General features: G+C 41.0%; 1 protein-coding gene across 2 annotated transcripts; it reads right to left on the bottom strand.

Annotated features, from left to right (window-relative positions):
* Positions 1-1832: 1832 nt before the first annotated feature.
* On the bottom strand, positions 1833-13976 carry LOC308114409 (C-Jun-amino-terminal kinase-interacting protein 4). Of its 2 annotated transcripts, XM_080471275.1 has the most exons (28): positions 13841-13976; positions 12382-12743; positions 12070-12264; positions 11852-11972; positions 11632-11702; positions 11471-11535; positions 10624-10696; positions 10340-10509; positions 9930-10186; positions 9435-9492; positions 9123-9275; positions 8982-9024; positions 8718-8845; positions 8540-8593; positions 7495-7635; positions 7123-7255; positions 6888-6974; positions 6252-6299; positions 5983-6124; positions 5801-5843; positions 5596-5676; positions 5000-5067; positions 4755-4903; positions 4487-4658; positions 3982-4095; positions 3795-3893; positions 3544-3633; positions 1833-2868 (listed from the first exon to the last, which is right to left on the bottom strand). In XM_080471275.1, the coding sequence occupies exons 2-28, from the start codon at positions 12478-12480 to the stop codon at positions 2750-2752; spliced, it is 2973 nt and encodes a 990-aa protein (XP_080327401.1). In that variant the 5' UTR covers positions 12481-12743; positions 13841-13976; the 3' UTR covers positions 1833-2749. The 2 variants fall into 2 exon arrangements, with proteins under 2 accessions (XP_080327401.1, XP_080327400.1); XM_080471274.1 differs by having other exon boundaries at positions 12070-12743; positions 13841-13961.
* Positions 13977-14197: the final 221 nt, after the last annotated feature.

Genomic DNA, 14197 nt, shown 5'->3' with positions numbered 1-14197 from the left:
ACTTCCGGACCTCATAGCGTTATGACGCCTTCGGTTAAATTTTTTTTAAAGGTTATTTTTGTATGCAGCACTTAAAACGGTGACATGATTTGTAATGAATACTTGTGCAAATATGCATTTTTACAATATAAAGAATATACATATATAAAGAAATACTCTCAGTGGGAATTAACTCTACACAGTCAGACTTATTTCATAAGTTGTCACTCTTGAAATAATGTGTTCGTGTAAAATGTGCAAAGATCTATAAGTTGGAAGCAGTTTTCCCACATGCTGTTGCTCTCGACACACTTGATGGTGACACACAGCAGGACTGCAGGACAGGTAGAGCAGGTGAGCAGGTGTCAGGTTACACAGGCGGCTCTGTGGCTTCACAAAGGGCTCCAAACGCGTTTTATTTCGTAAAACATCTCAACATCAACAGCAAAACTGCAACCTCAACAAAGGGTAAGTGATTTTTTTCTCTAAAGTAGATTCATAATCATGTAAAGCTGTGGTGTAAGTAGTTTTTCTTTTGAAACAAGCCGATGAATAGGACAGGTGTGGCACCTGAAGTGACTGTGGATGTGTGCGCAGTGTGAAATGTGTTTGAAACTACGTTCACATTTTTTGTGTTTTTATACCTTTAAAAAACTTTTGTTAGAGACATACATTATAACATGTGTAACTGTAATAGCATATACAACGCAGTGAAAAGTGTGTAAACTTATAAAGGTTTATTTAAGAAAATAAAAAAATGCTATATGTCTCCAAAGGTTTCAATACAAGCATGCAAAGCCAAGTCAGTCCTAAAGAAAACACACTTTAGGATCAAGCTCAACAATCCCACGGCTGATCAACTATCCATAACAAAACCAACCTCTAAAAGGAAATTGCTTCATGACAATAAACCTTAAACCATGAGAACGTGTATTTGTTTCCATTTCAAATGGTGCTACAGTTGCAAGGACAATGCTTTGTGTGATGGGCAACAGTGGAATGGGATTTGTGGCCATGAAACACAAATGGATGTTATTGTTTTTTAATATAAATATTTTTACATAAACACACCATCTACAATGGAAATAATCAGGCTTTCCAATTGTATGGCATATATTGCCAAGAAGAACTGTTTTGCTATTTCATTGCTTTTCTCAAATCTAATTTTAATGAATCCAAGAATAACATCAAAGCATGTGATACTCCGCACATATGACCTGCTCTCTCCATGTCTTTCAGTGCAGCTATGGCACTGAAGTATGAGGGTCTGTCCCACTGTAAGCTGGCTCTTCTGTTTGCTGTGCTGATGGATCTACTAGGTGTCATCTCCTTGCTGCTGGGGGTCTTCGCCCAGCTCGAAATCCAAGGCCGGGACTTTGGGGATCTGCTTGTGTACACAGGAGCTCTGCTGGTACTGTTCTCCCTGGGAGGTTGGGTTTTATGGTACAGCGGCAACATTGAGGGTTTGACCTCCAAGAAGGAGCTGGGTGGAGCGGTGGGTGGAGCTGTGGATCGACTTGCTCGCTCCCTGAGTCGGAGGATACGGCTCCCCAGGACGCGCAGCAACCCAACATAGGAGGTGGATGTTACAGATACCAAAGACTCGTGATGCTTGAAGGGGAAAGGAGGCCAATCTGCCCAAGGCAAAGGAGTGTCGTCCTCTATGGAAATGCCTCGTTGACATGAAAGTCAACCTCGGCCTTTGTGTTACTGAAAGAATTTGTATGTAAACAAAGCCAAATTGAAGATTAAAAAGACCATCGTGTCACATCTATTAGTGATTTCCTCTGGACTTTTCAGACCTCTTTTTTTGGCTTCTACTGCTACATGAGGAGATCATGAAGCCACTCAAATAAAAATGACATCAACATTTTAATGACAGTAATCGCATTTGTAAAAAGTTGAGTCAAACCTCATACACAAGTCTTTCGAAACCAAATGAGATGCTGCGACATCAACATGAGCACAAATTTATAAGTGCACATAAATACTGCATAGAGGATACGTGGGATCAATTGCTCCCCCTTACATTGCTGTCAAAATTAAAGCATGAAACAACTCAATACACTCCAATTTCACGACTTCCCAAAGAAAGCATGAAGCAAAATGATTGACAAAAAATAAATATTTTACACCTTACTTAAATCTTTGATTCAGGAAATGAGATGTGTAGACACATTCATAACGCGTAGTTACACCACGTGCAACAGTGAAGTGCTACAGTTTGAGTTAATACTCATGGCAGAAGAATCACAACAGATGTTTTTCACAATCTCAATGCAACCTCAGAAGATAAAGTGTCCAATTGTCTTTACGTGTGAAGAACCCCCCCCCCACAAACCTGTTTCCAGTTCACAAGAAAGCGGCTGAAACAGCAGCCATATAAAATGTTTTCCATCACATCATGAATTTCAGATCTCCGCAGGTATTTCAATAAGAAATACAAAAAGAGATATGTTTGAATGAACACATTTTTTCCAGTGCAATGGTCGACATGGGCTTCACACAACCATGCAGCCGTATTACTGAGCAATGATATGGAACTGATATAAAATCGATGAAGGCACACAGAAAGGCATCATGATCAAGTAAAATGGTGGATATTCAAAACAATGAGGTAAACAAGTGGGAAATTATAGTCAATCATATTTGGAGAAGGTGCTGCCACACTGAGACGTGGCCTTGTTTAGTTCCATGAAAGAACCATTTAAAATGGCGTGGCTCCGTCATGACTTGGTCTGTAGAGCGCCAACCGAAGAAAGGAACGGTGTCAGAGTGCAGGGCTGGGTACGGAGGGAGTAGAAATCTGCCAAATGATCATATGACTGCGTTCAGAACGCTGTGGCGTGGCTTGAGACGTTTCAGACGATTCATCACCTGCATCATCTCCTGGAAGAATGAACAGCCGAGTTAGAAATTTATTGAACTCAGCATAAATGATTTCCACCTGCAGTAAAGTGCTGATTCAGCACGAGATACACTGTAAGATGGGGTATGAGAGAAGGCGCCCACTCACAAAGCCTTAAAACGCCATGGTGCTCAGATTGAGGCCCCCTACAGTGCCCCCAGCTGTCGTCATTTATGGTTGAATGGTAGATTTTAAATGTCTTTGAAATATAAGATATAATTCTAAGGCTGTTAGAATAATTTTTCAATAAAAAGCACAAGGCAGCCATTTTTTACAGGTATTATTTTAAGTTTTAAAGCCCCCAGGGCTCGAGAGAACCACTGTTTTAACAAACGTACTATAATGTACAGCTCATGACTGGCTTTCACAACAGTTTATAATTTATACAGTATAAACATGGTTATCATCTTCATAACATATGTCGTAAGTTGCCACAGTGAAAAGGTCTATGATTTGTAACAGTAATTGTTATGGAAGTATAATGTTGTATTATTTACAGTGAAATGCTGATTACAGTGTTTTAAATCTATTTCAGGATGTGTAATGGAAAACTGTAAATACCTAGGTAGAAACATTACAGTGAACATCACAGCCCTGGTTTTCCAATACTGATCTAAATATTCTGACGTCAATAAAAGTATTTGCCGTCAACCCACCAATTCGGAAATTGATGTACCCTTCTCCTCCGCTGAGGACAAGCTGTGCTGTAGTGACTTGGCTGTTGCCTGGAGAAGTGATTAAGCAACCTGCGAGAGACAGATGGTTTCATTATCCATTACAAAAACAAAAACAGAAAAACTGATACCATCTCGGTGCATTATCAACAACATTGCCCTGCATGTAAGGAAGTTAAAGCATAGTCTCTTGATACTAATAAATACTTGAGTAAAACCTATCGGATTATTACCAGACGCAGCAATGATGAACCTGACAGACTGTCGATGTCCATGGTAGCACAGCTGGGCTGAAGCAGTGTTGGAATACGGGATGGAAACGGCTTCTGAAGCTGAACAGTCAATCATCATTAGTAGGTGGAGTTAAACTTTGACCACGTACGTCAGGTCCAGACTTGCTTAATCTAAATAAAAACCTACTTATAGATAAGGGGATGGAGAAAATGGCACCACCTCCTGTGCCCACCCACAGACGACCAGAGACGATGGTGAGTGACGAGATCTGGAGAGGTGAGAGTGTGAGGAAAGGCTGACCTGCACAAGAGGAAAGTCTGTCAGTTCAACATTGAAACAAACGTTATAACTCATGAAAGCATAAGCAAGAACAATGTCTAAACTCCTGATGATTGAAATGCACTGCGTTATGACCTGGTTAGGTTTAGAATGGTCTTTAAATTCAGGCTCATCAGACACTAAAGAGGCCCCATCTTCTTTCTTTCTTCCATCAACAACTTTTGGTTTTTCTAAATACTCATGTGAATATATTTTGGTACAGGTAAGTATTTGTTTCATAAATAGTTTTTCTTAAGAGTACAACTGACTTATGTTCTTTTGCAGGTGACTTGCCTCAGGCTAACTATACAGGTATTTGTGGTATTTAAATAGTTTACTGCATTGTATGATAGAAAAAAAGAATAAAAATTACCTAATGTTTTGGTGACCAAAGCCATGAAATCTACTTCCTGTAGCGGTCGTCCTGAGGACCAATCAAACAGCCTGAGGATCGGATCGAGTCGGCAGGCCGCCCAAACGCCGCTTCCACCTGCACACAGGAATCGGACCTGCTGCTCGCTGCACTCAGACACCGAGAATATTTGCTGTGATGCAAGAAAAAGAATCATGATGCTGAAATAAATGACAGATTGCACATTAGTCACAATAACAAAACGTAGGCTACCTCCTCCGCTTCTTACCTCCACTTTCTTGCTGTTGAGGTCGACCACGTGGACTTTGTTCCAGTATCCCACCCACAGACAGTCGCCTTTTGCAAGGCAGCAGCGAATAGGCTGCACAGGGTTTGATCCAAGAGGCACAGCAGAGTGTGACTGCAGATTCCAGCCCCCTGTCAGTCACAGCGTTTCATTTTCACTCATGAAACATCAATGAACCAAAGAAAATGGAGAGACGGAAAAGTACAAGCGGCGCAGAAACCCATTACCTGAACTGTGAGAGAAAAAGGCCAAGGTGCCATCAGCCAAACCGGCTACGACCTGACTCTGCGTATTCCTGCAAGATTTAGGTCAATAGAAGTGGATTATTCCAAACACAACAATGAGTTAACCATAAATCAAACCAAAAAGTAAGTATTAATTAACATAGACAGACTCATTTGCTTTCATTACCATTGATACTGGTTTATCAGTACGTTTAATATGTGAGGATAAATCGTATACGACCAAGAAGGAACGCTTAAAGAGCGACACAGTACAAGCAAGTAAAAAAGGTCAAACAGTGGTTCCTCATTGGAGCTCTTTATTTCCCCATTCTATAAGTATATATTATTATCTGTGTCACTTTCACCTTGAAAGTTATTGTGCTTTTCACCTTTTGACAAATGTTTAGTGGGATGGGGGCCAAAACTGGTTCAAACATGTCAAACCTACATATGAGAAATAAAACCTTTGATTTCATTGACCAAAAACTAAAGCCTTTTGTTAAAAGATATAAATGTGCAGGCACTTAACCAGATAGCTGGAGAGTAGGGGCTAATTGGTTGAGTGTAGACTCAAAGCCTCCACTGCAGAGTGAACTCACGTGAGTGAATGAACAGCTTCTGACAGGGATATAGACTGCAGACAGCGCCTCCTGTCACCAGAGGCTGGATGTATCTGGATACTGTAAAAGACAAAGGGAAGGTGGGGTGGGAGACAGACAGAGTGTGACAGACTGCCGACCAAAGAGCCTTAATATTCCTTAGCTGTTATTTACTGAGGCAAGTTGCTGATTCAGCTGGCACTACCTTCCTTCCTGAGTCCCGATCCACACGGTTCCTGCAGTGCTACCTGACAAAACAACAGTGAAAAGACTGTGTCAAAAGCAACAGCTGAGTAAGCAGTTTTGATTTCCAAGAGTTTCCAGTAAGAATGTGAGGTATTACTGAGTAATGCGATTATGGAATACATCACTCGTGCCAGCACTGACCTATAGGAGGCACAGCACAGATGCAGAGGGCCGGAGCCGTGGGAGGGAGGCTGAACTGGTCCAGGACTCTATTGGACCGTGCCGGATCGATCACTGTCACTTCACTGCAGGAGGCAGGGCCAGAGACTACCCACACGGTGCACTGGCAGAGAAGAACAGAGAAGGAGTTTGGGAAGCTCAGTGACACAACTTGTGTGTGACACAAGTCACGGTGAGGTGATTGTAATTAGAGTACAACTGCTACGTAAACCAGATAATGAAAGGCTTACTGTGGCTTCTCCTGAGATCTCTGGTGTGACTGCAACTGCACAGTTCAGCTGAGGAGACAACAGATGAATTATGATGATCAATAAACTGTTGAAATATTTGCACGGGATGGTTCCTCTCCAGCTGAACTCCTTTATTGTTTCACTTGATCCGATTTATTTGAAAAAAAATAAAAATAATTAAGACGACGCTAGAGTGAGATGCTTTTGGCTATAAGTTTGCGTGCATTATAAAGCTAGTGGAAGGATGTGAGGGCAGGCAAACATCAGCACAAAATGAAGTGTGTTGCAAGAGATGTAAAGAATACACAGATTTACTTTTTCAACTGAGGTTACAGATAAATGAAGCTCAAACTCAATCCTGCGTGAAGCGTCTCATGCTCAATCAGGTAAAGGGAACTCGCCGTGAAGCTAACATCGGCTTCCACCCATAGAGGAACATAAAATCCTCCTCCATATCTTTTTGAAATTTTCAAATGGCATATCTTGCAAGACAATGTAGTCGTCACTGATCTTCAACAAAACCTCTATATTCTTGCATTACTTCACAATCTGTTATAGCGCCAAATACTTTAATCAAAAGCTCAAAGGTGTCATTTCACTGTAGAAATACAGGAAACTGTCAGAACTAAGATTTACCTTGGCAGTGGAGTCTCTTTGGTCCAAAAGTCTGAGCTGCACTAGTTCAGGCACATCTTTGGGCTCCGGTACAGATTCATTAGACTCCTACAACATAGACATTTAATCACCAGTATGTTCTTTTAGTTTTAAGCTTGAGTTGTGAAATTGTACACTAGACTGTTGATGGTGGAATGGTACACCAATCTTTATGTTATTCCCTCATTCATTCGTAGCCATTAAAGTGCTCAGGTACCTGAGTGTTTGCCAGTGGCACGCTCCAGCCGTGCAGCTGCCGCTTTCCCATTGATCCCCAAATCTGGGAGCGGATTTCTCTGTAGACTTCTCTCCTCCTGACACGAGGTGAAAGAGCAGCAGGGGAGGAGGATCTACAGAAAAAAACGTGTCTGCTGTTTAAACGGAGGGACAATTTGTGTTCTTCTGAATGATTATTATTTACGCTGGCTTAATGCCGGGGCTGCTAATGTTTGATCTATCTTGCACATCATGTTTAAAATCTTTTACTGATTTGATTTAAAAAGTACATTTCTTCCACTTATATGTACCCAAAGTTTTAAATGCAACTGCAGAAAATCATGAAAGAGCAACATTAAAACCAGCAACTTACTCTGTCTGAGTTCGAGTTACAGCTGGGAGGTTTGGAGATCCAACAGGGGAGCGAGAGAAGGACGGGGAAGAGGACAGAGCCAGTGCAGAGGCAGAAGGAGGGACTAACGGTGCCTTGGTCAAGCCAAACAAACGGTTGAACCTATAATTTGACGATACAAACACTTATTGATATTTCACACAGTCAACATGCTGAGTACAGTTCACTACCAACTACACAAACACACACTTTCAGTGTGGTCAGTCTTCTACTGACTTAGAACATAATTTCTCTACATATACTATAACATCTCAACTATGAGAATAGTTTGTTACTGTGGTGAAGAAGATAAAAGATTGAGGGGATATGACTTGTTTTAGTAGTTCTTTCTTCAACAACAGTTTTGTTCTTTCTTAGTTCTTTGAGATTTACACTTCGTCAGAGCAATAGATTTATATCTTATTATTTCACTTCATTTAGGTGCTGATTGCTGAAATGAGAATCAACAGATCATGAACCAGCTTATAAAATCCAGCTTCCCTTTGGTGCATTGATTCTGTATTATGAAGACAAATAAAGTGTGATTGTGCTAAATTTGCTAATTTGTGCATCTAGTTTTCTGTAGCAATGGCCAGGTGAGGCTCAAACTAAGCACTCTTTAGTACTTCATAGAGTACAATATAAATTAATGAGCTTTAATCAATTAAATATACTTAATCTGTTAATGTTCCCTGTCAACTTTATCATTGTAGATATTCTGCCTTACTTTAAATGAAGGTTAAAACAAAGTTGCTCACATACTTGTTATGAGGATATAATGCATGATTATATAAGCAACATTACTGACTTTGACATTTTTATTATCTGTCTAAGTATCATGGCCTTTGCCTTCATCGGACAGCTGTGGTTCAATTGGTACAACCTGTAGTTCCTGTATCGACCTCAAAACATTCACCTCTTTAGCAATTATATTATAATTACCATTTATCATAGAGAGCTGCAGAGTGAAACGACAAACAAGTTTTGTTTTAGAATCAACAGAGAAAATAAATATGAAAAGCTGTACCTTCTCCAAACGCCGGACCTTTTATCGTCTGTGAACCGCTCCTCCTTTGTTGCTCTGTGAAAACGTTAAAAGCACCGCAGGAAGTTAAAGGCAAAAATCTGTTGCAGCACTACAATAAAGCTTTCTTTATAGAAAACTAAATAAAACACACACACCTTTATCCATGGGGCAAAGTTACCTGAGTGTCTGACTGTGTCTGACGGCCTCCTGCAGCTCAAACAGACGCTGCTTGTACTGGTTCTTCTCCATGACCACGCGAGCCATTTCAGAGCGAGAGAAGTGACGCATGGACGCGGGTAGAGAGGCCTGCATGGGAGAATAGATTCTTCTTAATGGAGCCTGTGTCATACACCATCATTTACACCGAGTGGTTACTATCCTGTAAAAAAACACACAACAGTTGCACTATAGCAGTACTACATTTCTGTCATCAGCATCTTACATCGGGATCCTCAGAGTGGATGGTTTCCAGTTCTTTACGAAGTCTGCGGAGAAAATACAAAACAAAATATTTTAGTTACACTGTAACTTACAAAAATAAATGAATAAATAAAAAAAAAACAGAGAGAAAAAATGCCCACACCTTTTTGTTTCATCCTCTTTCTCCTTCATCCGCCCTTCTAATCTGGAGGCGGTTTCCTGAAGTGTGCTCACCTCCAGTTTAAGAGCCGAGCGGTCGTCAGTGAGCTCCACCACTCGAGATATCAACGCTTTACGAGCAGCTTCGATTAATTCACTGAGAGAAAGAAATACAGCAAACATGGGATTAATTCAGTTACAAAAATAACAACTGTACATTTTTTTACTGAAACAAGTAAACCAAAAGATCCCGTATACGTCAGAAACCACAATTCACCAGCCATGACGGGGTCAGAGAACTGAAAGCAGGACTCACTTGGTGACTTTCATTTCCTCATACTGAGAAAGAATCTCATCGAACTGGTCTGCACTGCCTGACCAGAAAGAAAAATTTTAAAGTGTTTTCAACCAGCAGACACAAAGGAAACACTGACAGGAAGGTATAACTGATATTGTTATGTACTCTGCATTGATATTCAGAAAGAAATGAGAGCATAAATTAATGCAAAATGGTAAAAACAAACGAAAGTAACACTATGAAAGCAAAAGGAAAGCGATGTACTTGCACTTCATGTTCTGAGGTTGTAAATAGTTTCCCACTATTGGCAGATTATTTTTAGAAACCAACCCTCAGTCACCCCTCGATGTCTGATCACTTACTGCTGCACTGAAAACGTCCGTTTTGTTTTTTTTAACTCTATTGGAACTATCTCATCTAAACTCACACAAAGAAAGCAGACTCATTCTTGAGATGTTTTGAGTTTTAAAATCTTTTTTTTTTTTTTTTTTTTTTTAAACACGTGTCCATTACCTCTGACACTGGCTCCTCGGTCTACACTCTCCACATAATCCCGACTCAGCTCTGACAGTTCAGAGAAGACAGAGTCGGTGTTGCGGAGTTCCCACTCCATACTGTCCTCTTCCTCCACTTCCTCCACCTCCTCCACCTCCTCTTTTATCTCTCCTCCCTTCTTTTCTTCTACTTTTTGCTTCTCCAGGTCCACCATCTCGTCCTCCCAACTCGTCTCCAGCTCCGACTTGTCTTCAGCGGGAGGTATCGGTGGGGGACTGAGGTTGACGGTAAATAAAAACACATAGTTCGACTTGTGAGGAATATAACCATGACCATGAGTTGAAGTGAACTTTGGTTTACCCGATGAACACACGACTCAGCAACATTCCAGTGAAAACACAGATTAGTTTATGGATTTGAATGACTACCTTGCATTTCCGGAGCCATGAAACTGTGCCAGCTCCGGAGTGGAGCTGATGATATCGCTAACAAACTGATTGACTGTAGACTTCTCAGAAATGTCAATCGCATTTTCCCTCTTCGCTTCTAAATCTTCCAGACATGGAGGACCGGGGTTTGAGTGCGCTCTTTGAATCATCTGAATAAATAAGGGGCACAAAAAAATAATTTAAAAAAATAAATATGTAATAATCAGAGTTTAAAATGCTCGTACTTGAAGAAATACGGCCAGGTCAGGTGCAAATAAGTTTACCTTGTTATGAGCGCTGGATTCTGATGAGACGTGGTTGGATGGAAAGTCGCCGTTCTTTAAAAGCAGGTTATTCCTGAAAGCAGCATGTAGTCAAAAAAATTAAAGAAAATAAAAAACCCGTTTGTGCTTATTCAAAAAAAAAAAAAAAAAAAAAAAAGCTTTCATTGTTTTGGTAACATTATCAAACAATAGCCTGTGATTTGTCAATAATCTTGACCAATAAATGTTAATTAAACTGAAAATTGCAACTAAATGCAAACAAACACTCAAATATAAATTAGACCTTTTTGTTTATTGAGCCATTATTGACTTATTCAAATAATATAAAAAAAAAATTAATTAGTGTGTGTCGTGGTAAGCTGCATTATAACCGGTTGGGTTCATGTGAACTTTCCAAAACAAAAAGTGCATTTTAAGACTGTTTCGATGGGAAAAGGTTTTGGTTTTGCTCTTCTAAGAACCAAACAGAAAGAAAATGCAGAGTGAGAGAGAATATTGAAGGGGAAAGGCCTTCAAAGTACAGCTATTGGAATAACTTGCTCCAAACAGAGGGCGACGACTGGAGGTAAAAGTTTCTCTGGAGGAGTTTCACAATATATAAAAAACTGAAAACAAGCCCAATGAGGCTCACTCAGTTTGAATTAACAGAATATTAATCAAACTGTTGAATACAGTATCCTTCTTAATAGTTAAATAAAGATTACTGGTACAGTCCCGCAAGAAAAGCAAGGTCACATCAGGGTCTAAATGTGAGATGAAGAGGTTGGAATGTTGCTTGGCTTCATTGTGTGATATATTATATGTAGATTAAAATGTGGCAGTAAAATAAAATAGTCTTGAAAACAACCTTAAGGGAGAATCCCTTTCAGACTCCTTCCTCTTTTCCAAAATTTCCCGGTGCGTGTTCGCCAACTGAAACAGAAAACGAAGTTTGACAGAGTGTTGAATGAATAAATGTAAGGCGATGAAGCGGTTAGAAAATAATTAGGCTCTGAAGAGGGACCGGACCTTGTTGTGAGTGTGTCTCAGTGTGCTCAGTTCTCTACTCAGATTAGTCTTCTGTTCCTCCAGGGCCACCACTGAAAGTAAACAAAACAAGTGTGTGTCCTTCACTCAGAAATCACTTTTACTCAGAAAACTGGAAAGTCTAGACATCTTAGATACTGTAGGGCATTTCTTCAGCATATATTCATGATAAAGAGAAGATAAGGTGGAGGAAGACACGCACACTGATCAGCTTGTTCTCGAGCTTTTGTCTCCAGATCTCGCGCTCGCCGGTCCCGCTCCTTCTCCCTCACCCTCATGGCTCGCCTCTCCTGTTCAATCTGGTCGTCCAACTCCAGATACCTCTAAAAGGAAACAAAATCAGTCAACATGTGATGAATCTTTCTTTGAAGTCATGACACACACACACGTAAATGTGCACTGGATGCTTCATCACTTCACCTCCTGACTTTCTTTTCTGAGCGCTCGCTCCGCCTGGTATCTCTCCAGCAGCGCTTCTCGTTCGGTTTTCTCCTTCTCTGCTTCCTCCTCCCGGTCCCTCAGCTGAGCTTTACAGCTGGCCAGGCCCTCCAGGACCCACACGAATATCGGCACCAACGACTCCACCACACCTTCACCATAAATCTCAATAACAGTCTGTGGCGTTGTGAAGAAGCACAGAGCAAAAGTCAGACTCGTGTGGCCACATGACCATCGGCACGGTGGATAGTGTGCAGGGTGAAATTCATGGCACAGAGAGTGAAAATGCCTCACCTGCAGCTCTGAGTACAGCTTCCCTGCCTCCTCACTCACAATGTTGGGGTCCAGCTCCACCTCCCCTGTCCCACACAGCACTCTCTCACTGTACTCCATCAGGTGACTACTTTGATCTGCTTTAAGAACTGTGAAACAACTGACTCAAACTCAACACCGACAGCAAGCGATTTTACAATTCTGTGACCCAACTTCCTCATGAACTAATTCAACTAGTTCAGCTAGCTTTCTAACATTTCTGCCAACAGCAGTACCACCCATCCTCCACAGCTTTAAGCCCCATGTGTGCGTGATGTGTGCGGCATCCTCTCAAACGCTGCTGTCAAGTGTTTCTGATGTCTGGAGGTCTTTCAGAGTCCATCCTGTGTCAAAAAAGGAGGGAGATTTAATGACACATGATGGCAAAACGCTAAGTTCAGTCGATCACAGAACACTTTTCCTTGACCCACTAATGACCACTGGTTAAACAGGGTCACGTGGGGATATTTTGCAAACCAGCAAGTAGACAAAAAAGGCGATAGATCTCAACTGATATGTTGTAAATGGGATGAAATCTAAAAATGTAACGGTTGGTTACACACCAGTAAGTTGTTTTAGTCAGGCTCACACACAAACGTAAACATGTGGTGTAGATTATATTCAGTCACGCATTCGTGTCTGGATGGATTTCCATGTAAAGGGACTGAGAAACAAGATTTTTTTTTTTCCGACTGTCAGAAGTCTGGGTCTTGAGGGGCTGAATACACAGATGAAAAGTTTAGATCACACTTCTGTGCAATATTTTTGATACACTGCTAACCATTTAGATAACGTTACAGGGAAGTAAACATTGATCGTCTTGGAAGACTGTAAATTGTTTAGTGTGATTATAAACTGACTGTCTTTAAAGAAAAAAAAATTACAGTCATTTCTTGTCAGATAAAACACGTGAAAGTGACTTTTACAGATAAAGCAGAAGGTAAAAAGTTCATGTATCTTAGTTTGCAGAGTTTTACAAAAGGGAAATTACTTTTTGGTTGGATGTCAGGGAGTTTAACACGTTTTAGAGTTTTGCCGACATAGAAAAATGCAGTGAAGTTTAATGTTGGTTATGTATAAGTGTTTCTAGCTTTATGTTATCCGTGCAGTGTCTCTAATGAAGGTTGTGCAATGTAAAGCGAGAAGACACAAACCAGATACTCACACAAATTCAAAACAACAACGTTAAGCACACAAACGTGACACCGACAGATTATGAATGTCAGCGCTTATCCTAGTCAGCCTTCTCTGCTGGTTGAGAAGAAGACAGGCCACAGAAAAGGACCCAGTTGAACTGGCATACTGTATAAATAAGTAACGTGACGGACAGTGGACACCTTGAGACGCCGCTGCGGCAGCCAGTGTACAAACTTGTGACTCGGTCCCAAAAGAAAACACGCCGTGTGGACAAACAGGACCAGCTTCAGTTGAGAAAACTCACCTCCACGTCGGACGTCCTATTAGGTTTCAATTTACTGACCAAAAACAGTGAAATTCTCGGTGTCGTTTCTGCTGAGACGAGAACATTTACACATAAGCGAGTTTAAAGTAGGAGGCGTTGTGTGATTGTGACGTGTGCAGACCTGCTCCGCATGTGGCCAATCAGAGAGCGGGAGTAGTTCGCTGTATCCAATGAGCAGTGAGAGAGGGCGGGACTTCGACCGTTTGTTTTCAGACTTAAAAAAAAAAAGTTTCCTGAAACTTGAACGTTGACACGTGACCAGAGAGGCCGTCAGGTGATCTGATCCAAATCCGATACCTGTGGAAATACCTGAGAGCGAAATACACAGACGGCTGC

This window comes from Lipophrys pholis (assembly GCF_963383615.2).
Source record: "Lipophrys pholis genome assembly, chromosome: 9".
NCBI lineage: Eukaryota > Metazoa > Chordata > Actinopteri > Blenniiformes > Blenniidae > Lipophrys > Lipophrys pholis.
Note: the sequence above shows the minus strand (reverse complement) of the source record. Positions and strands in the feature narration are given on the sequence as shown.